The sequence below is a fragment of the Mustela nivalis genome, assembly GCF_964662115.1.
Source record: "Mustela nivalis genome assembly, chromosome: 4".
Classification (NCBI taxonomy): Eukaryota; Metazoa; Chordata; class Mammalia; order Carnivora; family Mustelidae; genus Mustela; species Mustela nivalis.
This window is the reverse complement of record NC_139023.1, coordinates 4,072,990-4,099,847: the sequence shown is the minus strand read 5'-3', so window position 1 is coordinate 4,099,847 and position 26,858 is coordinate 4,072,990. Positions and strand designations below refer to the sequence as shown.

The 26,858-nt window shown below is 43.1% G+C and overlaps 1 protein-coding gene across 2 annotated transcripts in view; it reads left to right on the top strand.

Annotated features, from left to right (window-relative positions):
* BMP2K (BMP2 inducible kinase) overlaps window positions 1–26,858 on the top strand; it is a gene marked incomplete at its 5' end in the record, with an annotated part of 123,944 nt that overhangs the window by 72,153 nt on the left and 24,933 nt on the right. For both annotated transcript variants that reach the window (XM_082726537.1, XM_082726536.1), the window contains 7 exons: window positions 8,837–8,940; window positions 10,947–11,026; window positions 15,096–15,256; window positions 20,542–20,738; window positions 21,735–21,833; window positions 22,595–22,779; window positions 24,602–24,759. In XM_082726537.1, coding sequence (XP_082582663.1) covers window positions 8,837–8,940; window positions 10,947–11,026; window positions 15,096–15,256; window positions 20,542–20,738; window positions 21,735–21,833; window positions 22,595–22,779; window positions 24,602–24,759 — 984 coding nt within the window. The remainder of the gene's footprint in view (window positions 1–8,836; window positions 8,941–10,946; window positions 11,027–15,095; window positions 15,257–20,541; window positions 20,739–21,734; window positions 21,834–22,594; window positions 22,780–24,601; window positions 24,760–26,858) is intronic.

Genomic DNA, 26,858 nt, shown 5'->3' with positions numbered 1-26,858 from the left:
AGAGAGACAGTGAGAGACGGAACACAAGCCAAGGGAAGCTGGAGAGGGAGAAAACAGACCAACCCCCTCTCCCACCCAACCCCGAGCAGGGAGCCTGATGTGGGGCTCAGTCCCAGGACCCTGGGATCAGGACCTGAGCCAAATGCAGATGCTTAACAGCTGAGTCACCCGGGCACCCCTCTCTCTGTTTTTATAATATATAATGAGTAATCTTCATTAAATTGGGAATTGCCTAGTTGTTCTCATAGTTTTTGAAGGTGAAATATTTTATTGGCAGTTATTCGTGCAATGTAGTTGCCTCCACACCCTACATCAAGAACTAATGATGTCTGTGCTCGCTAATTGAACATAATAATAAAAAGATAAATGAAAACATTTATCTTTTTAGTATTAACACTTTTACTAATGCATCTGTTTTCTATGACTCAGGACTTTTGAAATGGCTATGCCTGATCTTTGTTAAAATTATATGGCTTGTGATTACACAAGAATTTGCAAATACTTTCAATTATCACCAATTTTGTTAAGGGTAATTATTATTACCTACTGTCCATAAATCTCAGTTTAACTAATTTTTTTAAAAAAGATTTTATTTATTTATTTGACAGAAATCACAAGTAGGCAGAGAGGCAGGCAGAGAGAGAGAGGCGGAAGCAGGCTCCCCGCTGAGCTGAGAGCCTGATGCGGGACTTGATCCCAGGACCTGGGATCATGATCTGAGCGGAAGGCAGAGGCTCAACCCACTGAGCCATCCAGACGCCCCAATAAATCTCAGTTTAACTATTAATTTCATTATGTTTTCCTGCTTCTTAAAAGTAGCAGAATCAATTATTCAGAATTTTTCTTCTGAGCTTCTGTTAACTTTCCCAGTAGACAGATAATGGAGGTGAATTGAGGGATGAGGAGAGAAGCATTTTCATGATGGATCCGAGAGCCGAAGAGAACCTACAGAGTGTTTAGAGAGAACGAGAAGCTTAACTGATGGGATTGCTGAATATGACGATGAACGGACAGAGGGCTGGCTGCCTTACCTTCCTTTTAGCATCTGGGTTGTAAGGTGGTTAAGGTAGTATGCTGTAGAGGTTAAGAACAAAGCCTTGAGCCAGAGGGCCTGGGCTCACATCTGCTCTGCCACTTACTTGGTCCAGAACATTGGGCACCTCCATTTTTCCTAATAATGTTTTTAAACTGACCATATTCAAAGTACCTGCTTCTTAAAGGTTATTGTGAGAATTAAATGAATTATGGAAAAATACTTCTTAGCATGTGTATGTGTTCAGTAAGAGATGGCCTTTAATACTACCATCATAACTATTATAATAACCACCATTACTGCTGATATCATTGTTACAATTCTTTCTAGTTAACTGAGGTTTTGATTTTCTAGGTAAGGGGCAGGGCATTTACTTTCAGAAACTCATTAGAATGTATTTCCTCAGAGATTTCTTTGGATGCTATAAGCAGAGCTTGGCCTTGCAGATTAATGGTGGCTGTACCAAAGGCTTACTGTAAGTTAGATGCTCAAGAACACACTGATCAATGTAACTACTAAGTTTTTTTCTCACTGCTTGCTTTGTGCAATGATTTATACAAACAGCAGGAAAAGCTTTGTTTTTCTTACTTTTGGGTCTGTCTTTGTGGTTCTGTATCTTTGCTTTGTGGTTCTGTATCTTTGCTTTTTGCAGCTCATCTATTGGGCTTAATTTTTTTTCTTGAAATATTGTTGACATGCAATATTTTATTAATTCCAGATGTATAATGTAATGATTTGATGCATGTATATATGGTGAAATGATCACCACAGTAAGTCTAGGTAACATATATCACCTCACATAGTTTATCCCCGACTCCCTGGGACGAGAACCTTTAAGACTCTTATTAGCAACTTTCAAATAATACAGTACAGTATTATTAACTACAGTCACTGTGCTGTGTACAGTATGTCCCCAGAACTTACTTTCACAGTCGCTGGAAGGTATGTTTGACCCCTTCACCCTTCACCCTTCACCTGTTTTGCCCACCCCTCCCCTTTCCTCACCTCTGGCAACCACTGATCTGTTCTCGTATTTATGAGTTTGTTTCTCCCTCCCCCCATGCAGGTGAGATCCTACAGTGTTTGTCTTTCTTTGTCTTATTCCACTTAGCATAATGCCCTCAGGTCCATCCACGACAAGATTTTCTTTCTTTTTAATAGCCAAATAATGTAAGGGAGAGCGAGTGAATTGTGTGTGTGTGTGTGTGTGTTATATTTTCTTTATTCAGTGGACACTTAGCTTGCTTGTATTGTAAATAATGCTGCACTAACCATAGTGGTGCAGATTTTTTTTTTTTTAAGATTTTATTTATTTATTAGAACAGGAACACGAGAGCGGGGGATGGGCAGAGAGAGAGGGAGAAGCAGACTCCCCACTGAGCAGAGAGCCCGATGCAGGGCTCGATCCCAGGACCCTGGGATCATGACCGGAGCTGAAGGCAGACACTTAACCCACTGAGCCATGCGGACGCCCCATGCAGATACCTTTCTGAGCTGTTTTTGTTTTCTTTGGGTAAATACCTGCAAGTGGACTCGCTGGGTGATACGGTAGTTCCGCTCGTCATGTTCCCGAGAGCCTCCGTACTGTTCTGCAGAGCGGCTGCTCGGTTGGCCTGCTCACGCCCTGCCCGGACGACTCCTTTTCTCCGTGTCCCCACCAAGACTTGTTACTTCTTCTCATTTCAATAGTAAATAAATTTATTTTAATACCTATTTCCTGTGGGAAACCGGGAACTCACTTGCTTGTTTTAATACATTTAAAATTTATTATGGAAGCAAGAAATACACAAATAGAGGCAGAACAGTTCAGTGGATTGTGTACCCCTTCCCCAGCTTCAGGAATTACTAACTCATGGTCAGTCTTCTCGTCTATAGCCTCACCCACTCTTTTTTATATTATTTTTGAAAATAATCTTGGGCAATTTGCTGTACCTTTGGAAAGAAATCAGTGGCTAAGGGAGGAGTTCCTTGGAGGTTTCCAGTCATTGCTGCTGGGTTGCCTCCTGGGCAGGTGTAGAGAGGGCTGTGATCCCTGACATCTGGGGGGCTAGCAGGGCTCCCCCAGATACACCAACTGGGCATATTGGTAGTGCCCTTTTAGTGTTTAGGTTATTTATGATTGAACACGGTCATTACTGGTTATTAAATGTGGTTTCATTCCAGCAGTCCGTGGAATAAGTCATGTAGGATCCCTATACTTAACATGCAAGTTTCTCATACAGATGGTTCTGCTTCTGGTTTTTCAACTGTACGATGACGTGAAAGCTATACACATGCAGTTGAAACCATACTTTGAGTCTTGAATTTTCATCTTTTCTCGGCTAGCGGTGTGCAGTGAGTGCACTAACTCTCTCGTGATGCCGGGGGGGGGGGGGGCGCTGCGTTGGAGCTCCCAGTCACTGCTTGGCTCGTGGGTGCACGATGATGCTTTCAAGCATTCTGTGCCCATGCGGTCGCTTTTTCCATTTCAAGTACAGTATTCAGTAAGTTACATGTGGTACTCACACTTTACTGTAAAATGGACCTCGTGTTAGATGATTTTGTGCAACTGCAGGCTAACGGTAGGCGTTCTGAGCGCATCCAAGGTAGGCTAGCCTACATTCAGTAGGTTAGGTGCATTAAAGGTATTTTTGACCTACAGTATTTTTAATTTATAATGGGTTTATTGGGATGTAACCCCATCATAAGTCGAGTGGGATTTGTAATAATTTCCACAGGCTAACAGATAAAAATGTTAATGTTAATGTTTAAGTTAATGCTTGAAGTATTGATAGTTGTAAAATCAGAGTAGGTGTTCTCTTTTTAGGTGTATTACTGTAAGGATAGTAATAAATAGAAGTCTTTGGGAAGGAAAAAAAAAGTTTTTCATGAAAGGAAAACAATTTAACAGCATTTTAGGCAGAAAAATTCTTTAACTCCTCTGTTCAAAGTATTTTCCTGTTAAATTTGTTGAGCTATCACAGAGGCTGGTTTGGCTTTTACTTAGGCTCAGGGATGGATCTTTCATTTTGTATAACTTGAATGGGAACCCCTTTATGTAACTTTTGGCTTAAGTCCTTAGTGAAGCTGTAGTGTTAACTTGGTCGCTGCCGCAGGGGCAGCAGCCCCTTTAACAGCTCTTTCTGTTGGCATAGGCATGGATGTTTTACTTTCCTCTACACTTAGTTATAAATGTAACCATTTCAGCTGCCTTGGGCAAGTGTTTCAATTTTTATTTTTTTTTTAAAGATTTTGTTTGAGACAGTGCACGCCCAGGTCAGCTGCCTTGGGCAAGTGTTTCAATTTTTATTTTTAAAAAAGATTTTGTTTGAGACAGTGCACACCCAGGAGCCGGAGCAGCGCTGGATGGGTGGGAGGCCGAGGGAGAAGCTACTCCCTGCCGAGCAGGGAGCCCAGTGCTGGCCTCGGTCCCAGGACTCTGAGATCGTGACCTGAGCTGAAGGCGGACTGAGCCACCCAGGTGCCCCACAAGTGTTTTCTAATAAGCTATGTCTGATACCTTAGTTGGAAATAGCATGGTGGTTTAATTTTACACTACCTTCAGTGCTGAGATATTTTGTGTTCTTGGGTTATGTAAGTGGTGTTTGTATCAACAGGAAGATTCACACAATTAGGAACAGAGAAATAGCCTTTCATTTCTATGCGGCCGATGTTTTAAAAGTTGATCTTACATTTTCAGTAGAATCAAGGTCAGTGGACTGTCTCATGATTCACATGATCACTTTAAATTGGGTAAACAAGGGTGTATTCTAACTTCTCTGCCCCCCCCCCCCCTTTTAATGAATTTAAACACTTTTGGATGAACTAGACACATGTATTTCTTAACCCGTTCTTTCAGGAGCATATTATTATGGGTGATATGGTTTTATTGTCTTTGAAGTCAGAGTTAGTAGAACACTAGACTTGAGGTTTAATTATTATGAGAGAAAATGGGCAAACTACTTAAAAACTGAGGTTGTCATTCTTGGCAGATGTGTCTCGGTGTTTGGCTGGATTAGAGCTGTTACCTCTGTACTCCAGATTATATCGTTTAGTTATCGAGGAGTACATTTTGCAGCATACAGTCCTCGCCGACAGTTTGGGAAGTGATATTATTTAAATTAAATGCTTCATGGTGCCTTATTGAGTGCTTTTCCTTTTTTCTTTTTTAATGGCTGGTAATATCCAATATAAAAACATGCAGAGACAAAAATGTAGCCGCGTTCTTCCTACGGATTTCAGCCTCCTCATACTTGTGAAATAGAACCAAATCAGAGGACACAGGAGCTCAGTCAGATAAAACTGTCGACATTAATACTAAAAATCAGGTTGCAGAATGAAATTTAGATCTGAAGGCAAATGGGCCTGTTGATCTGTGTTTAGTCCCCAAGTGTACTTAGCCATAGGCAGTGCTGGAAAGCCACAGATTCCCTCTAGAGAAGCAGACCGTTTACCAAACATGTTTTCAGAGAGAATGTTTCTGTCTGGAGACTCCTCCTGAAAGAAAGTCTCAGAAACGGATCCGTGTGGGTGCATATTTATTTTTGCTAGCTAACAGTTAGGCAAATCACTCTTTTCTTCCTGGGGAGGAATGAGTTATAGTAGTAGAGAGAGGTAACTAGTACAGTAGTTTTCACACTATTTGACTGTGGTCCATAGTGAAAAATACATGTTAATTATGACCTGGTGCACGTACACACATGCACATGAGGCAAGTCTTGAACTATTGCTTATGCTTACCGTAATAATGCACTCTATATTTTATAGTCCGTAAAATAAATGACAGTCGTGACCTTTTAAATTGATTTCGCGTTCCGTAAATGGGATCCGTACAGTTGGGCAAACTGGACTGGCCGTAGCAGATGTAAACCTGGGAGTGAGAGTTCCTTCTGTTTGGTTCTGAGAAGATCCGGCTTCTCTCCACAGCTTGCTTACCTAATCACTGGGGGATGTGGTGCTGTGCTGAATTTGGGACATAGGATTACCTGTAAAGATACTGCTTAGAGAACATAAAATCTCAAGTTTATTGGCCCTTAATGCTTTTCATTACTATGAAAGAAAAAAATATATAGGATTGCCGGAAGGATCATTCTTTTCCACTCTAGATACTTAAAAAGCTTTTCCTAAGATTAAGTCAGACCAGAAAAGTATATTGTTGTGTTGAGCTGTTCTCTGCTCTTACGGAATTTCTTCTGCTGAACTGCATTTAGGTGTTATGTTACCGGTCATCACAGAAGGAACGACCCATTGCAGTTTCTTAAGGACATTATTCATGCTGTATGAACTTTTCTTTAGAAACACTTGGGAGAATTTACTCTTTACCATCAGTATTAGGAATAGTGCTTTTTCTTAACACCTGGTTTGTTTTTATGCTGAGGATACTGTGATTCTTGTAATGGATCATGTTGTTGTATTTATGTTGCCAACTAGAAGAAAGTAACTAAATTTTTGGCTTACATTTATAGGGCCAAATCTTTATTGACATTATGGCAGCTTCTTTACTGACATTATCCTGTTTTTTTTTTTTGTGGGGGTGGGCACGGGCTCTTAGCCATTACTTTTCTATTAGTATTAATTTTCTCATATACTTAAACTCTTATAGTTTTGGGGCACCTGGGTGGCTCATTGGGTTCAGTGTCTGCCTTTGGCTAAGGTCATGATCCCAGGGTCCTTGGGTCAAGCCCCACGTCGGGCTGCCTGCTACTCTCTTTCCCTCTGCCCCTCTCCCTGCACGTGCTCTGTCTCTCTCTCTCTGCTCTGTTTCTCTCTCTCTCAAATAAATAAAGTCTTTGGAAAAAAGAAAACAAACCCAAACCCTCATAGTTTTGTATGCTTTTTCAGGTCTCTTATAGGAATAAATATTTATAATTAGCTACAGTTGAAATTAGATTTTAAAAGCCACATAAACTTAATTGTTAGTATAGAAAAATAGATTAAGTTTGTGAATTTGATAAGTTTCTTGTGATTTGTTTTTAAAAAAGTATATGAATAAACATTTATTGTTAAAAGTCTGTTTAAATTTATTTCTATATCATGTGCTGTTATATTTTTAAAACATTTAATATTTGTTGGTATCAAGATCAAATATGATTTTGGAGGATAAAATAAACCTGTAGATGCCTGAATCTTCTCTGGAATGTGGTTGAATACAAACTAAATAAATAAATGTTTTTGGTTATTTACATCTAACAATGGTGACAAAATAATAATCAGTTTTATAAGTGACCTATTGTAAGTCTATAAAGTCAAGTTACATACAGAGTATTTTTTTTTTTTTAAGATTTATTTACTTACTTTTAGAGAGAGAGAGAGAGGGAAAGAGAGTGTGCACGCATGCATGGGTAGGGGGTGGAGGGAGAGAGACCCCAAGCTGGTTCCTTGTTGAGTGCAGAGCCTGATGTGGGGCTGGGTCCCAGGTCCCCGAGATCATGACCTGAGCTGAAATCGAGTCTGATGCTTAACCAACTGACCACCCAGGCGCCCTCATGTAGAATATTTTTAAAAACTGACTTTTTAGAATCTCCTGAATCAATTTCTAAGTTTGTACTTAGTGCCATTTGAGGCACACTGTGTTTTTAACCTAAGTTTATCCTGCTGTTGGAGATGTAGAATATGTTGTTTGTTCAAATATTACTTAAATTTGAAAGGAAGATTTAATTTTTTTTTCTAATTTTAATTTACCCATTTATATACTTAGATCTTTATATATATAATTTTCTTAGCAAGTTTCAGAAGATTATCTAATTGATGCTGTGCATTTTTATTCCAAATAGGTTTAAAAATGATTTGAGGGGTGCCTGGGTGGCTTGATTGGTTAAATGTCTAACTCTTGGTTTTGGCCCAGGTCATGATCTGAGAGTCCTGGGTTTGAGCCCCATGTTGGGCTCCACACTCAGCGGGGAGTCTGCTTCAGGATTCTCTCTCTGTCTCCCTGTGTCTCGCCCCAACCCCCTCTCACTCTCTCTTTGTAAAATAAGTAAGTTGTAAAAAATGATTTGAACATTGTAAGAACTTAGAGTTAATCAGTGAATCACAGTTAGAACATGGAGATGTTGTAACAAAATATGAACTTTCTAGTTATAGAATTGAGTGTAGATGTCAGCGTTCTTGTGAACTTGTGAATAAGTGATGTAATAGAAAAGTAGTCATTCGGTTAGAAAAAAAGATAATTTTTGTTAGGAAAAAAAGTCAGGTATTTCAAGCAATGTTGTAAGACTGGTGTGAAATCTGTTTATAATAGAACCATAAAGCTTACTCATACTTTTGAACATGATGTGAATAATATGTAGAAAGAAGAGCTTGGGTGAATATCGTTAACATCAGTATGGGAAGAAAGAATGTTTTTGGAAAACTGTTGTGTCAACCCTGAACTACTTTGTTAAACATAATGCACAAACAACTCAATCTTTTCTCAATGATTCGGGATCATCTGAAAATTAGTGGAGGTATTTTAGATAATAAAATAAAGACCTCTACTGTGGCTTTGGAACTTTCTTGAATAATTCCCTGGTGTTCATTAAACTCACTGTTTTGTGTCACTTTCTGAGAAGACCATTTCTATTTGTTTATTTATACAAATATATTTCTATTTATGTATTTATACTTCTGGTGCAGAGCTCTTCCGTGACCATTTTTGCTTCAGTTAATGCTTCAGGTTCATGTAGAAAATAACAATTTCTATATTTTCTAGAACATGAGTGAAGTCTACTAGAATCACTTGATCTTAGAATGGAAAAAAGTGTATATTCATTTCATTGTTTTAATGCGCCCCTACATAGCTTCTGTGTATTCCATGAAACTTACCAGTTTAATCTGTTCTTTCAGGGTTCATGCTGGAACCAGATCCAGAGCGCAGACCTGACATATTTCAAGTGTCCTATTTTGCATTTAAATTTGCCAAAAAGGATTGTCCAGTTTCCAACATCAATGTGAGTAGTTTTTCTTTTTTTTTGCTTATATACATTTATTTATTTATTTTTATTTCTTTTTAGCATAACAGTATCATTATTTTTGCACCACACCCAGTGCTCCATGCCATCCGTGCCCTCTCTAATACCCACCACCTTGTACCCCGACCTCCCACTCCCCGCCCATTCAAAACTCTCAGATTGTTTTTCAGAGTCCATAGTCTCTCATGATTCACCTCCCCTTCCAAATGTGAGTAGTTTTTCAAGTAGGATATGAATTTAAAATCTCATTTCTTTTTTTTTTTTTTTCTTTAAAGATTTTATCTATTTGACAGAGAGATCACAAGTAGGCAGAGGGGCAGGCAGAGAGAGGGGGGGGGGAGCAGGCTCCCTGCAGAGCAGAGAGAGCTCAATGTGGGGTTGGATCCCAGGATCCTGAGACCATGACCTGAGCCAAAGGCAGAGGCTTAACCCACTGAGCCACCCAGGCACTCCATAAAATCCCATTTTGTATGTATAGGTACATACATTTTCAGAATTACTTGTTTTATGACCAGCGGTCTGACAGTGTGTTTGTGATTAGTATTTTTATAGAAAGTCACAGATGCCAAACTGCGCCGAGGTGCCCTGGGAGCTACGGCAGACCTGGGGTCCTGCAGGATCTTTTTCCTTTTTGAGGGACACACAGTGACCTCTGTTTGACACAGCACAAACTGCTTTTATTCAGTTGTTTGGGCCTCTCTGTTCCATTGGGAGGTGCCTCATGAAAAATTGCTGAGGCGCGAAGTGCTGGGTAAAAAGTCTGGTTGCCTTTGGTATAAAGAGTGTAGCTATTACACATGGAGAGACCTGGCTTCAGTTCTGTCAGTGACTGGTTTTGTATGTTTTGAGGAGTTACTTACTATCTCTTTCTTTTTCTGTGAAAATAACACTTATGAGGATCACAAATAATAAATGTGAACCCTGTGCTTCATCCTGGAAGGTGTTGAGTTGATGGTAGTTAGCATTATTCTGAGGCTTTGAGTTCGTCTGCACAGTGCACCTGATCCCAGCACATTAACTCTGTATGGCAAGTCTTTGATGATTTTAATAAAGGTCTGTGTTTATCACTGACTTTAAGCCAGTCTCAGCTTTTTTTTTTTCTTTTAAAGATTTTATTTATTTATTTGACAGACAGAGATCACAAGTAGGCAGAGAGGCAGGCAGAGAGAGGAGGAAGCAGGCTCCCTGCTGAGCAGAGAGCCCGATGTGGGGCTCAATCCCAGGACCCTGAGATCATGTCCTAAACCGAAGACAGAGGCTTAACCCACTCAGCCACCCAGGCGCCCCCAGTCTCAACTTTTAAAGATTATTCTGGCTTTTGTTCAGATAGGTCTTTTTGGTGTATAAAACTTCATCCATCCTACTAAAAAAATAAGGAAGTTGGTACTATTTCTTTTTGTTTTTTGAAGCTTCAATGTAATATATTCTCTGTCGAAGCTGAAAGTGAGGCAGTTCTAACGTAGTCATGAAAGTAGGTTGATTTGACATTTGTAGATTTCTAGCTTTTTATTCAGCAAATATGTATTTGGGTGCCTGCTCTAAGACAGACATTAGAGAGCATGTGTTTGGAGACCTTTACGAGCGGTGTGAGGAGCGTATCTGCAGTAGAAACCACACTTCCCTCCACTCTTGGGGTTCGCTTCTTTTTCCAAAGTCCTTTGGAAAATAGTCACTGATTTACAAGTATGCTGTAATCCTTCTTTTAATCTGATATTTACCGGTTTGTAAAGTGGATCTAATGATGATGTTCTGTTTCTTTTCCAACGGTGTCTGTGGAACATGAATATGAAAGTGACATTTGGGGAGCGTGCAGTGATATTTGCAGATTAGATCTGGCAAATACGTGTGGGCATGTCGTAGGCATCTGAGGTGCAAGTAGTATTTCCTCGATAGTACTTTTCAAGGGTATATCCATACTGTTTAAATGAAACTTTCTGCAGTTAAAATGAAAACGAAAATGAAAAGTTTTATTTTTTTCTTCCAAGAATTCTTCTGTTCCTTCCACTCTTCCTGAACCGATGACTGCTAGTGAAGCAGCTTCTAGGAAAAGCCAAATAAAAGCCAGGTAGGCAAAGCTGTGCTGAGATCGGAAAAGACCTTTTTTTACGAAGTGTATAGTTCCTTTTTAAATTCTAGCTAGTATTGTTGATTAAATGTCATTTTCACACACAAAAAATGTATGTTCTTTACTGCATGTGATGAATAGCTTAAATAGCAACTATAAACTGAGCTTTTTTGCATTAGGTATGGGATTTGACATCGATCTTGCTCGAAATGCTCACCCTCAGCAGTTAGGAAGTGATTATGCAACAAGTGATGTTCTGTTGGGTCATTTTGAAGGGTGTCATTATTCTATCACATGGTAACTCTCATGAAATTTTTGTATTGTGTTTATAGCTAGTATTTTTTTTTTTAATTTAAGGAAAGAAATGACTTACAGCAAACTAAAGTATTCTAAATTCATATGTTCTTTTATGTATTCTAATACATATTTGGAATATGTATTGCTATGTATAACTTACAATGAATGGTTATAACTAATTCTTTTAAGGTTGATAAAGAAGTATAATGTTTTAAATTATCATTCATAGTTTTTTATTGTACCGGTAAGTTTGATATGTATTATGTAGGTTAAGATGTGTGTCTGATCAGTGATTGAATTAATGATTTTTTATACTATTTTTGTCTATAAAGGTTAATAAACAGGATTATAATTTAGATTGTCAGATAATATTGCACGTGGGGAGATATCTTGGTCATGGCTTTTTTCCCCCCTTTTCGTAAAGGTTTCTTTATTTGAGAGAGAGCATGAGCTCTCGAGTTGTGGGGGTTGGAGGGTGGCAGAGGGAGAGAGCGTTGGAGAATCTCCGACTCCCCGCTGAGCACACGGTGCATCTCAGGGCTCGGTCTCAGGACCCCTGAGATCAGGACCTGAGCTGAAGTCAGGAGTTGGACACTTAACTGACTGAGCCACCCAGGTGTCCCATTCAGAGCTTTTTTTGTATTTTACTTAGGTAAAGATTTTATTTGACATGAAATACATAAAATATGTTTATTATGCACCTGTTATATGTAAGATAGAGATCCTGGAAACACAAAGAAAAAGGAGCAGTGTTTATTCTCAAGGAGCTCCCATTCTAATGAAGATAGACAAGAGACAGTTACATGTACAGACACTGCGTTACACAGGTCGATGCACGCGCAGCTACTGTGCAGCTCTGAGAGGGGGGAAGGGCGAGCTGGGAGCAGAGAGAGCCGCCTCTCCCTGGGGCCGCGGCTCCTGCTGGGTGCACGTGCTGGGGGGGAGAAAGGACAGCAGACAGGCAACTCAGGCAGGAAGGAGGCCCGTTGTCAGCGTGCCGGGCCGAAGCGTAAGGGGACAAGAGACGGCCGTGGTGGGAAGCGGCAGCTAGACGCCGGCCCCAGCAGCTGCGTCTCTGTGTCATGCTGAAAAATCGGCACTTTGGGCTTGAAGCCGGTGGATTTTCAACTTTGCAGTCCGCTCTACCATTTGGGACGTCGTGTGAGATGTATTGTTATAATAACAAAAAATAATTTGTTTGTAAATTGTTAAAATATCATTTATGAATGACTTTGTTTAAAAAATATGCCCTCAGTCTAAAAATATTATCTTCGCTCTCTTGAATTTTAAAATACTCTCTCGAGTAAGAGACGGAAGGAATAAAGTTCCATCTACCTCGCGGGAATCTTCTGACCGACGGTCTCCTCTATGGCACAGCTGTAGTTGGCAGCTGCTGTTAGAGTTGAGTCGATGAATTCCCATAGGACATGTCAGTTCAACTTTACTGTGGTCTTTAAAATTTTATTTATTTTTTAACAATTTATTTGAGAGAGAGAAAGAGAAAGAGTGTAAGCGGAGGGGTGGGCCGAGGGAGAGAATCTTTGAAGCAGACGTCCTGGTGAGCTGGGAGGGGCTGCCCGCTCCAGCTCCAGCCCAAGACCCACGGCCTCCTCATGGCCTGAGCTGGAACCAGGAGTCCGTCCCTTCTCTGACTGAGCCACTCAGGTGTCCCTATTGTGGTTTTTTAAGTAATTATTGTGTTAATGATGAAATCTGTAAGAAAGTAGATACAGATTTTTTAAGAAGCATGAGTCAAGTGAACAAAAATGATGCTTTGAATATCTCTTTAACCATGACCGAAGTCCTAGCTATACAGTTATAGGCAAATGAAAGAGTGCAACTAAAATTCACAGTGCTATCCATGTTAGGTTAAATGTGTACATTACATTAAAAAATTAGGTTCACTGGTACTTATGGTGGATAATACAAATTTTCTCTTTATTGACAGAAGCAGTAAAGTACTTGAAAAAATTTAAATATGTATAAAACCTAATTTAAAAATTTAGTTAGTCCTTTTTTCATGTAAAAGTCTTCTTGATGGAGGACAGGGGATTGGAGCAATCTTTAAATAGCTTTGTATCATCATTTACATGTTTTAGAGCTTCTGTGAGTATTCTCCATGTACCCCGCCTTTACTGAGGGACACAGCATACTGGTTTCCTTCTTTCTTAAAGGCTCTTTTCTACCTCCCTGAAACTGTCTTGTATTTATTTTATTGTATTTTCATGAACGCATATCATATCTTCCTGGGTATACTGTAAATTGTCTGAAGATGGTATTGTGCTCTGGTTGCTGGATATCAGTAATTGTATAATAGGTCTTGGTACATTGGTAAAATACATTAGGAAACGCTACACTAAAGTCTGTAGAACTTTGAACATGCTTTTTAGAGGTTTGCTGCCCTCGTGTATTGTGAATCTCTACAGAGCAATTTATAATGGGAACAAGGCAGGGCAAGGCTTGGCCCCTCCTTTCCACTTAATAAAGAACGGATAGACAGATGAAAAGACTGTACGGGATACACAGTCCCCAACTGGAACTTAGGGAGTACAGCATTGGTTTTAGTGTCATATCTGTAATTTGAACTCAGTAAGTACTTGATTATCATTACGATGAGATACAATTGGTTATATGTAAACATGATAATTTTATTGCCTTTAATTCAGTCTTCATGACTTGTACTATAACCCATCGATCCTAAACATAAATGTCATTTTTAGAAAACCGCACACATACAGTGTATTTCTGTTACTATCTAAAATCTTCGATTCAGTTTCAGTTCTTTTCTCTCTTACGAAGCTAGTTAAGAGGCTCCCTCTTGTGGTATGCACAGACGTAAGGGAGAGCCCTGGATCTGTACGGTTACTGTATATCGGACATTCTCCAAATGCAGCAGATAGAACTTGGTAAATCATGTGTGCAGACTTTCATTTCCAAGTCTTTGGAAAAGGTGCTGAGGGAACTTGGTGAAGAGATTTTATGGCAGCCCTGTTGAAAAGTGAACATATGATTAGAAAGTAATTGAATTTTTGTACTGGATTTATAGAAAAAATAAGTTGATGAATATGTGAGTTAAAGATTTCCCCTGGCTTTTTTGTTTTTTTTTTTTAAAGAAAAGAAAATGTGTCCTTTAGTGTTCTTGCTTTCAAAACTATGCTTACCATTTTGACCATCCCTGTCTGTGGCCTCAGCTAAGTTCTGGTGGGGAAAATGTTGCATAATTTCCATTCATTGTTCTCAGGAAAGCATGTTGAAGATTCAAGAAGTTGAATGTGAACAGGTGGCTCCACTCTTTGAAAGTTTTGGCTCTTTTGTGAGCTCTGGAAGGCCGTCTTTTCTTTCTTGACCTAGAGTCTAAGCTAAGGGAGACTGTTATTTTTTGTTTCTTGTTTTTTATTTTTCGGACTGGTTTAGAGAATTGGCTCCTGATTCTGTCTAGAACCTTATGAGAAGGTTTCTGTTTGTTTCCTTTATTTTGTCTCTTTAAGAGCAAGCTAAGAGCAAGCCTATATTCTTTTTCTATCCGCTTCAGTGACGGACTATGAATTGTAGCAGAGCATACTGGTTTAAGGAAAATGGTTAGGTTTATTTTATTTACTTTCCTACCTTTCTTAAACATTTAACACTTGAGAATAGAGAGGAAGAAGCCAAGAGGACTAATGTGATCGTCAGTAATAATTAAAATGCATCTGCTGAAATAGAGCCTTTCTAGACAAATACTGAATTAGAAATAATCCCAGGATTTGGAATGAAATAGATTCTTCTGTTGTAGAATAACAGATACCATTGGACCAACAGAAACCTCAATTGCACCAAGACAGAGACCAAAGGCCATCTCCACACCTGCCACTCCCAGTGTGCTGACCATTCAGAGTTCAGCAACCCCTGTGAAAGTCCCCGCTCCTGGTGAATTCGGGAACCACAGACCAAAAGGTAATAACAGCCCTGCCAACCTCGTCACCTTTATAGTTAACCTAAACCTTATGGCTTGATTTCCTAGGATTGTAAATTACTGGCAGCTTACTCTCGTGAAGCAGGTCACTTAATGCTTAAGAAACTTTCTACTGATGTCTGATAAACTCAACCCATTGTTTTCCTAAAGTTGTAGGCAAAAGCGGTTACTGGTAATATAATAGTTTGGTACAAACAAAGCTTGCATTTTGCTTATCCATAGAGTCTTCAGCTGGTAGGGTTTGAGGTTGGTAATAAGGTTCAGGGGTATAGACAATTCTGTATTGTGTTGGAGGAGGTTGAAACTCGTGTCTTAAAAAGTTCTCTGTCTTTCCCCTGTGTCCAGAACCCTGGCGGAGGAGTGTGTCTTGGGTCCTGTGGAGAGCATGACACAGAAACTGTCTTCTCATCTGATTTGAGAAGATTTATTTTTCTGATCTTAAATATCTTCAAAGCATTATGATATAGTATAGGACTTAAAAAAAATTCCCTAAGAAAATTTCTAATATTAGATAGTGAACTTGTCCTGTCAAGGGTCTGGGGTTATAACCTGTAGGCTCATCTCAAGAAAACACTGTTTTGCACTTTATTTCATGATATGGCTATTTTGCTTTAATGTTAAAATGTTTTAAATAAAGGTGTTTTCAGCTAGTATACTCTAATGGTTAAGAGCCCATACTTGGAGCCTCATGAACCTGAATGTGAGTTCTGTTTTTCCCATTTCTTAGTAATGTATGTTATAGAAGTTCTGGTACCTGTCTTATAGCAGTGCTGTGAGGATTACATAACTGCTTAATATAATCCCTTGCCACGTAGTATGTCCTTAAGAAATGTTAGCTATTAGCTACTATTACTGTTAACTCTATACTCAGGAAAGGGAATGTTTATGTTACCTGATGTGTTGCTCGTCCTTCTGTCGTGACCAGGCTTACCAGATGGAGGGTTGTTTCATGGAAGAGGGAAACTAGGGGAAGTGGAAACCTTTTGTGTCTGTTTCTTAACCTCACTGTTCTCTTTTGTAAAATGAGAGTAAAAGCTGTTTTTCCTGTTACAAGAAATACATGACAAGGTGTGGGGTATCTGGGAAGGTTCTGTTTTGTAGTAAGCATTCAGTGTTCGTTCTTTTGTTCGTTCTTTCTTTCTTTCCTACCACTTTGAGTTGGCGGTCCTGTTAGTCTTCTTTATCATGTATCCGTGCCCTCCAGCCAAAGAGCACTAGGAACACTTGTATTTGAACAGATTGGGTTTATTACTCACACATCCTGGGAGTCTGTGGGAGTGTCTCAGTTAGATGCTGTTTGAAAGACTTACTGAAGGATTTGGGCTTGTTGTAGGTATTTTGGGGGAAGCTTGAAGGAAGTGGGACTTTGCTCTGGATTGAATGCTGTCAGGAAGTGAATATGATATCATAGGTATTTCGATAAATCTTAACTTCTCTAGAAGGAGGGAAGCCAAAGCCTCACATTTTTTGGTGTCCAAGCAAGCAGCAGTCAGCCATAGAGCAAGGCCCCACCTGGGAGAGGTCTGGTCTTTTTTTGGCTTGGATAGTGTTCCTGCACCTGGCGGTGTTCAGATGTGGTGACGGAGTGGTCGCGCTGCCCGGGTCCGCCATGGGGACAGGAAGCCTCCTCTGACGTGAGCGTCTGTGAAATTGTTGAGTAGGAGCTGTGAGGGTCAGGCCTGCTCCCACGGCAGGGACTGCGTTTCTTTTTGTCTTGCTTCCAGCTTGAGTTGAAAAAGCAAAATCCCTTTCCTCCTGCCATGTATGCATCTTTTAACATGTCTCCCCCGTTAAATATTATACGAGAAATGACCCATGGATACGTTCTTTTAGACTATTCAGACGGTATGGTAGTATTCAGGGAAAAATATTAAAGTCTCTGTTATTTTCTTCCATGGAGTGAAACTAGCAGCAGGTTAGTATGCATTTCCTGGGTGTATTTTTTTATGTTCTTGCACGCACCTGTCTGGATACGAAACACTTAGGTTGTGTTTAAGGTAAAGGGACTCATACTATACCTAGTTCTCTGCAAGTTGATATATTTTTTTTTTAACTCTTCTGCTTAGGAGAGCTTTGCCCATTAGTGCGTACACATCTACCTTGTAGTTTTTAAAAGGTAGGTGATATTCCGCAGTGTAAATGTACCAGTTCATGTAAGCATTCAGGTCATTTCCAGTATTTGGAACATCCTTAAAGCAGACTGTTGATTTCCACGTTAGAGCATTTTTCTGAGGATGATATTAAAGAGGAAACGCATTTAAAATCTGTCAGCTGCTGTCGCATTGCCGTCCAGAAGGACTTAGAGGTTTACACTCTCAACAACAGTGAGTGTCCATGGATTCTTATTTTTGCCAATACCTGATAGTATTGGTTTTTAAAAATATTTCCCTTTTGATAGGTGAAATATCTGTGTTTTTAAGTATTGATTAATTGATTAATACCGCGGTTTCATGTTTACTGTTTACATGTTTTCTTCTGTGAAGTATCTTTTGCAATTTTCTGTGACGTTGCTTTATTTCTGTTTATTTTTTATGCCCTTTTGTCTTTCCGTCTTCGGAATAGGAGTTCTTGGCCATATGGATCCTAACGTTTCTTACAGTATGTCTTTGTCCCGGCGAATCCACGTCGCTTCTCTGAGCCTTCGTTTTGTCCCCGAGACCCGGGGTGATGGCTGTTGCTTCCCGTCGGGTCGCCGCGCCGCTGCGCCGGGGCCTTGGTTGCGGGCGGGGACGCCTCTTGGCCTGCGCTGACGAGCGGCGGTCCCCGTCCCCGTCCCCGTGCGTGAGCAGCGCCGCACGAGTCCCCGCAGGACGCGCCCTGCTGCGGCGGGTCCCCGTCCGGTCCGGCGGCCGCACCGGGACCGCGGGGTCCTCGGAGGCACCCAGCGGGGCTCCCGCCTTTGCGTGTCGCGAGGGGAAGGATGCGCGGCGCGGGGACGGGGTCGTGTCTGTGGTCGGATCCGGATCGGCTTTCTTCCGAGTGTTTGCATGAGGGCTTCAGGGCTACCTGTGACCAACGCGCATTTCCTTCGTGTCCGGCGGGTCTGGGACCCGGGGTCTGGGCGGCGCGACGCTGCCGGAGAAGAACCGCTCCTGGCGGCGGCCCCGCGGCCCACGGAGCTGCGCGGGGCTCCTGGCGCACCTGCGGGCTCTCCGCGCCGCCTTCCGCTTCGGTGTGAGTCTTGCCTCGGTTTCCCGCGCGGATCCGCACTGCCGCGGCTCCCCGGCTCCCCGACGGACGCGCGCCGGGGGCTCCCCGCGGGCCGCCGCGGAACAGCGGGCCCTGGGCGGCCCGGCCAGGCCCGAGTCGGGGACCGCCGAGAAGGCGCCGCGGCAGAAGGAAGCCGTGGGGACCCGGGAGGCCCGAGACGGACGCGGGGAGGGCGGGAGCGAAAGCGCGAAGGACGGGACGAGCCGCGGCCGGGGGGACGGAGGGAATCGCACCGGCAGACGGGCCGTGTAGACGGAGGGAATCGCACCGGCAGACGGGCCGTGTAGACGGAGGGAATCGCACCGGCAGACGGGCCGTGTAGACGGAGGGAATCGCACCGGCAGGCGGGCCGTGTAGACGGAGGGAATCGCACCGGCAGACGGGCCGTGTAGACGGAGGGAATCGCACCGGCAGACGGGCCGTGAAGACGGAGGGAATCGCACCGGCAGACGGGCCGTGTAGACGGAGGGAATCGCACCGGCAGACGGGCCGTGTAGACGGAGGGAATCGCACCGGCAGGCGGGCCGTGTAGACGGAGGGAATCGCACCGGCAGACGGGCCGTGTAGACGGAGGGAATCGCACCGGCAGACGGGCCGTGAAGACGGAGGGAATCGCACCGGCAGACGGGCCGTGGAGACGGAGGGAATCGCACCGGCAGACGGGCCGTGTAGACGGAGGGAATCGCACCGGCAGACGGGCCGTGTAGACGGAGGGAATCGCACCGGCAGACGGGCCGTGTAGACGGAGGGAATCGCACCGGCAGACGGGCCGTGAAGACGGAGGGAATCGCACCGGCAGACGGGCCGTGTAGACGGAGGGAATCGCACCGGCAGACGGGCCGTGAAGACGGAGGGAATCGCACCGGCAGACGGGCCGTGTAGACGGAGGGAATCGCACCGGCAGACGGGCCGTGTAGACGGAGGGAATCGCACCGGCAGGCGGGCCGTGTAGACGGAGGGAATCGCACCGGCAGGCGGGCCGTGTAGACGGAGGGAATCGCACCGGCAGGCGGGCCGTGGAGACGGAGGGAATCGCACCGGCAGACGGGGCCGTGGAGACGGAGGGAATCGCACCGGCAGACGGGCCGTGTAGACGGAGAGAATCGCACCGGCAGACGGGGCCGTGTAGACGGAGGGAATCGCACCGGCAGACGGGCCGTGTAGACGGAGGGAATCGCACCGGCAGACGGGCCGTGTAGACGGAGGGAATCGCACCGGCAGACGGGGCCGTGGAGACGGAGGGAATCGCACCGGCAGACGGGGCCGTGTAGACGGAGGGAATCGCACCGGCAGACGGGCCGTGTAGACGGAGGGAATCGCACCGGCAGACGGGCCGTGTAGACGGAGGGAATCGCACCGGCAGACGGGGCCGTGGAGACGGAGGGAATCGCACCGGCAGACGGGCCGTGGAGACGGAGGGAATCGCACCGGCAGACGGGCCGTGGAGACGGAGGGAATCGCACCGGCAGACGGGCCGTGTAGACGGAGGGAATCGCACCGGCAGACGGGCCGTGGAGACGGAGGGAATCGCACCGGCAGACGGGCCGTGGAGACGGAGGGAATCGCACCGGCAGACGGGCCGTGGAGACGGAGGGAATCGCACCGGCAGACGGGGCCGTGGAGACGGAGGGAATCGCACCGGCAGACGGGCCGTGTAGACGGAGGGAATCGCACCGGCAGACGGGCCGTGTAGACGGAGGGAATCGCACCGGCAGACGGGCCGTGGAGACGGAGGGAATCGCACCGGCAAAGGCAGACGCACGCGAGCGTGCGGCTGGTGGAGAAGCGCGGAGCGGGCCGAGGCCGGTGGGCTCGGGGACCTGCGCTGGGGAAGGCGCAGCGTTTCCAAGAGGCCGACTGGCTCAGGCTGTGGCGGGTGCGCGCACGTTCGCGGGGCCTGAAGCTCCGGGAAACACCGCGTCGGGCCGTGGGCTCGTGTGCACGCGGGACAGAAGAGGGACCGGCCTGCCCAGTGGGGCTCAGTGAAGCAGAACGGAATGCACCGTTCTGTTGAACTCTTGAGTATGTTAACCTGCATTTTTCAAACCTCTTTTAGGAGCCCTGAGACCCGGCCGTGGCCCCGAGCTGGCGCTGGGTCAGGGGCCGCCGCAGCAGCCCCCGCAGCAGCCCCCGCAGCAGCACCGCGTCCTGCAGCAGTTGCAGCAGGGAGACTGGAGACTGCAGCAGCTTCACCTCCAGCCCCGGCCCCCGCAGCCGCCGCCGCAGCTCCTCCAGGACGCCTACGGGCAGCAGGTCACGCTCCACTTTCTGTACACACGGCGGGGGCACAGGGGACTCAGGCTCCAAGGCAGCCTTCGTCCCGTTAGCACACTAGTGAAGAAAACGCATTTTCCTTGCCTTCATGAGATTCTTTAAGAATCTCCTGTTGAAATAGGTTGCATCAGGACTGCATGAAGCCAAGAAATGTTTGGTCATTGGGCATTTTGAATAAGCATGGCCGTTTACGATGAATGTCATCTTTTTCAGGTTATGTTTTGAGTTAAAAAACAACTTAAGAATGTCATTGTTGGAAAGGTGGCATTTAGGCTCTCAGACATAAAACTATCTTGGGGTTTTGTTCTAGGTACGCCCCTGACCTCCCAGGCCTGGTTGGGGTGTGTGTGTGTGTGTGTGTGTGTGTGTGTAGGGGTGGCATTTAGACTTGGGACACAGACAAAAAATGACCTTAAGTTCTGTTCTGCACTTTGCCTTACCAGAACCTGCAAATTTCTAGTTTCATTTAGCTGTTTCATATTTAATTACTTGTCACAATTCCCTCTCTATCATTTCCTGAAATGTGTTGAGCCCAGTAAACACATGGCACCTCTACGTGGGGGGCTCCCTCTCCTGGTCTTGATGCAGAGACCCGGAGCAGAACAGTTAAATGGAGGGTGCCGTTGCATTGCCGGAAGGCATCGTGGAAGGGGAGATAGAAGAGGTTGGGAATTTACTATGAGTCCTGGACCCAGATCATTTCAGGGTCCAGCGGGGAAGTGTGTTCAGGGTTAGTTTTCTTCCAAGCATCCTTAAAGTGTACTGGGAATGCAATTCCAGTGAGCACATGTAAGTTCTAGTCAGTTATGGACTAGGGTTTTTGTACATTGGTGCTTGGACTCCTAGTATTGAAATCATTGTTATGATGGTGAGCTCAGTACTAAAAAATGTCCCCCAAGCCAAAAAAAAAAAAACCCCGATGGCACAAAAAAGGCGTGCCTGATATTGATGATTTCTTTGTTTTTTTCATTGTAGTATCAGCATGCAGCGAGGCAGCAGCAGATGCTCCAGCAACAGGTTTTGCTGCATTCCGTGTATCAGCCGCAACCTTCTGCATCACAGTATCCTGCAATGGTAAGTGTTTTGTAACTTCTAGATAGTTCTCTCTGAGAATACATTCCAGTGTGGGAATTCCCAGTATGAATGGTATTATTCAGAATTTAATTATTCAGATTTGACTCAAGTCAGTTAATGAACACATTCTTAACAAAGCCAGTAGTGTGTGTTCTTAAGCAGTCTGGCATTGGTCTGACCCATAGCACCTGAACTTGGAACAGTGTAACTGACTGATGATATTTTTCTCTTACCTCATCATATAAGGGAAATTATCTATTTCCCATGGTCTTTTGGTCATATGTCTCTTTGATTTGGCACATGTCTGTTGAATAAAAAAATAAACTCAATGAGAAATTGCATTTGCTTCAGAGCAAATTTATAGCAATTGCTGTACTAGTGGCTATAAACTCCTCTTGTCTTTTTCTTAGACTTTTCAAAGGTAGATCTTTGAATCCTGTCAAGTGAGCCTAACCTCACAACTTTTTTTTTAATTGAGGTATAATTGACATAGCATTCTGTTAGTTTCAGGGATACAGTGTCGTGATTTGATGTTTGTATATTTTGCAAATGATACCGTCATACCCGCAGTCAGCTTCTTAAATAGACTTCTGTCTACTGCTGTCCTGTGGGAGCCGCAGACTGCTCCCCCGCGCGCACGCTGCTTTTCAGGCCCCTGACTTTGCTGCCGGCATGCAAGGGGAAGAGCATAGGAAGCAGGGTGGTGCTGACCGGGCTCCAGTGACCTTGAGCCCTGTCTGGCACGGCGTCTCTCGTTTCAGGTGCAGCAGTACCAGCAGGCGCTCCTGCAGCAGCAGGTGCGGGCTCAGCGTCCGCAGCCCCAGCCCCAGGCTTCACCCGAGTTTCTCACGTCCCCTCAGGAGTTCCCGCCAGCCTTAGTTTCCTACACGTCTTCCCTCCCGGCTCAGGTTGGAACCATAGTGGACTCCTCTTATAGTGCCAACAGGCAAGTATCTTTGCGGCGAATGCAGAAGCCGTGATTGTGGAAGTGGGTGTGAATGCGGAGTGGAGTCACCAAGTGGCTCCTGACTTGCGAGCCCATCTTTTTGCTGAGTCCCCCTTTCTCGCGCTAGTCCTCTCTTCCCGACCCTGAGGGTCCCTGTCCTTCCTTGCTCTTCCGTCAGTCAGGTCTAATGATTGCTATTTGCAGGTGAGGCTTCGCAATATCTAGCAGCATTTAAGGCTAAGGAAATTAGTGACTTATATGTTAAGACGGTCTTTGTAATTTAAATAGAAAACAAAGCCCTAACAGGCTACTTTAGTAGTTTAAAAAAAGGAATCCTTGTAGACAAGTTAATTTAACTTTGTCTACTTACATATATTATTACTTTCAATTAATTTGATAATATTCATAAAGTTTGTCTAATTTGGTTTAATTTGAAGAGGTGCAAAAAATAGTAATATGTCATTTGGTTCATTTATAAGATCGTGCAAGCTTATTACAACCACAGCCTGGTGTATTTTGGTTATTTAGATATATTGGTTAGAGTTGTTTTTCATGGATCATGCATATTGGACACATTACGGTAAAGAACTATGCTGTCAATTTTCTCAAATTCAGATTTGAATTGGGGAGTGCTTCAGGATTTTATAGTGAAAGATCTATTGACCATTATGAATATTTCCTAATATTTTTAGATATGTAGGAGGAAGTAGTATTAGAACTTTGATTATGGGAATGCTGAAGAAGTTCTCATATAATATTATTTCAGTATATGAGCATTAGTTGGGAAAAGGTGTCTGCAAGCTTCGGCTAGGACTTAGGCGTGAGAAAGTGCAACATCAGTAGCATACTGATTCAGTGAGCCTGTCGAGAGGGGGGTAAGATATACAGTTTGCTGTAGTATACCTCCCAGCCTCTGTGTGTGTGTGTGAGAGAGAGAGAGAAAGATAGGGAGAGAGGAAGGGAGAAAACATGGATTTATTGAAGTATTTTCCTAAATCAAACATTTAGATGCAGGAATTAGGACAAGTATGTCTAAGTGCAGAGCAGGGCATAAGATCAGAGGCTAGTATAAAGATCCAGATTGGTATTTGCCAAACTTATTTGCCTACTTTGGTATTTCCAGGCTGGGTTGAAAGAGAGTTAACCAGGGGTTCTTAAGTTAAGAAATCATTAGACTCTCATCTTCTCTTAAGAGCCAAGAGACCTTAGTAGATAAATTTCATAAAATGAGAGGTTCAGGCCTCCAGACTATGTGGATACTTAAGATACAATGAATTCTTTATGATGTAGAAAATAACCCTCATCTACTTTTAGCTGATTCATGAAGCACTCCTTGGTAACTATGTAGAGAACGCCTCTGTAAACGGAGAGTTGTCGCGGTGTCTCAGCAGGGCCGGGACATGGGACCGTCTTATTCGGTGGTGATTTTAGACGGATCCTGTTTGACATGGCACCCGAGTATCGCTTTAGGGCTACTCCCTAGGATCATCATAATACTAAGTGCTGGTTTTTTTTTTCTAGACACCATTCTCTTGGCTTTTTATGTATTAAGTAATCTCCTTAACCTTATGAGAGAGATCGAGTGCCTCCTGTTGTACAGATGAGGAAGCTGAGACAGAGAACTTACGGAGCTTGCCCAAGGGTACACATCACAGCAGTTCAAATCCCAGGGGGTTGTCCCATCTGTGCCCAGATCTGCCGTCCTCGTCATCATAAAAGCATCTGATTTTCCAGGTTGGTTAGGAAGAATGAACTAGGGCCCTTGAGAATTTTGAATTCTAATGTTTTCTCTCTTCTTTTCCTTTCTTAATTATTACTACAGGTCAGTCGCTGATAAAGAGGTAGTTGCTCATCTTCCAAGTCAGAGGAACATCAGTAACCCACCTGACATGTCGGGGTGGAACCCTTTCGGAGACGATAATTTCTCCAAGTTAACGGAAGAGGAACTGTTGGACAGAGAATTTGACCTTCTGAGATCAAGTAAGGGACACTTGAAGGCTTATTTTGCTTCACAGTAAAATCACAGCTCTATAATTATTCAGCAAGGCCAAAGACTGTTTTGAGGTGGGAAATAGAAAATTCTTTTTGCGCATTTGAGGGCAAAAATCAGGCCGTCTTTTACGTATACTGTTGAACTATGTTGCGTCCTTTTGAAATCAGTTGCTTGATTAAACCCAGGATTGCTAATAACATGCTGATTCCTAGCACTTAAATACTGCATATCTTTGAATGTTAAATTCAGAATATCTCTAAAACATGGAAAATTGATACTTAAATGAAAAGGGAGATATCCGAATCTTGCTTACTAATCATTTTGCAGCTCTCTTTTCTTGCACATGCGGTAGAAGACACTGTGGGTCTGAGATGCCCTTTGAAAGTGCCTGAAAGAAAACATGGGCTACTACATTATGTTAATGTTCTGTAATGCCCTTTTAATGAGTGCTGACATAAAAGGGCTGCTTTGTTGTCCTGATATGGCAAAAGTTAAATAAATTATTTTCCACTTTGAGTCAGATATCTCAATGTTTTACTTGGAATCTTTGCCTTTTCTTAAACTACCTACTATATATGTCGAGCCTTACCGCATGCATTTTAGAAAAGCTCTTTCTCGGAAAAGGGAAGTGTGGAATGTTTTGAGGAGGTTGCAAAAACTCACTTCTGGAGTCTAGATAATTTTCAGGTTTCAGAGGTTTGTACGCGTGTGCGCGTGCGGGCGTGCATGTGCTTGCGTCTCCAAGTGTGTTTTCCTGTGTTGCATGTGAGAAGAAGGTCCTAACGGGCTGTCATCATAGTTCTGAGCTTCTCTTCTCTTGTAGGCAGCTGGCTTTATGAGAACAATTATTAGATGAGTTGCTTTGTTCCCAAATGATATATATTTTATGTAAAATTTATAAATGCCCTAATTCATGTAAGAATAGTTGTTTGAGATTTAAATTTATATTTTGCATATTGGTTATATGACTATGAAAAATTAAGTTGATGATTAATGCATATATAAACATGAGTTTTGAACCTTTAATAAAGGTTTGTCAACTTTGGTAAAACCAAACTTACATCTTTTTATTAAAGAAAGTTTTTTTTAAACCACGACTTTTCTGTAGGCATTTTTAGTATACCTTATGTTGAGTAGCCTGAAAAGCTAAGTTCTAAAAAAGGAAATAAAGTATCTCTTTCTTTTGGGGGGACGGCAGGGTGATATATGGGTTATAACCAAATCAATATAATTTATAGGGTTATTTTGAAAGCAAAAGGTAAAATTAAAGTATTCATTTTAATGTGTTCCAGGATAGTAACTGAGGGTTTGCTAAAGCAGTTTTCTACTGTTTGGGTAAAACTCGTCCTTTTTCTTTTTTCTCTTTTTTCTTCTTCCCATCAGTTATGGAATGGGTAAAATATTCATTTTATTTTATACCTTATAAATAAAAATATGTCATTCTAAGCTCCATAGAATTTGTAACGGTAAGCAAGTTTTATTTAATTCACATAGGGAAGAATGGCATATAAAATATTCATGTATACATAACTTCATAAAAATTGGGTTTAGCCTGTGAAACTCTTAACCAGCTATTTGCTTTCAGACTTCAAGGTCAGATAACGTGTCATTTTTGTGTGTATCTCTCACACATGTGTGTGCCAAAGAATTTAGATTTCATTGCATGCTAATTATGGAAAGATATTAATTTCCAGATGAAAGTTCAGGAGAGGAACTTCTCGGAAGGTCAGACTTGGAGCAACTCAGCTATTTGGGCAAGTGTCTAGACGAGCTATTGAAATCATTTCCCTGTCACAAGGCTGATGTGCTTAAATTGACATCTAGCACCAGAATTCTCAACCTTGGCAATGCCATTTACCTAGGTTGTAATCTCAGTAAGTCTCTTAACTGCTGTCTCACTTCCTCACTTACGAGCTGGGTAGAGTGATGCCTATCTCATAAGATGATCAGGAAAATTAAAGGAAATAATGTCTTGAAGGAATGTGGGTACTCCATAAATGTCACTTCCCTGTTCCTCGTCTTCTGTGTAAATCTTTAGGCTCCAACTCAAGGTTATTGCCCTTTAACCGGCATTTAAAAATTGTAT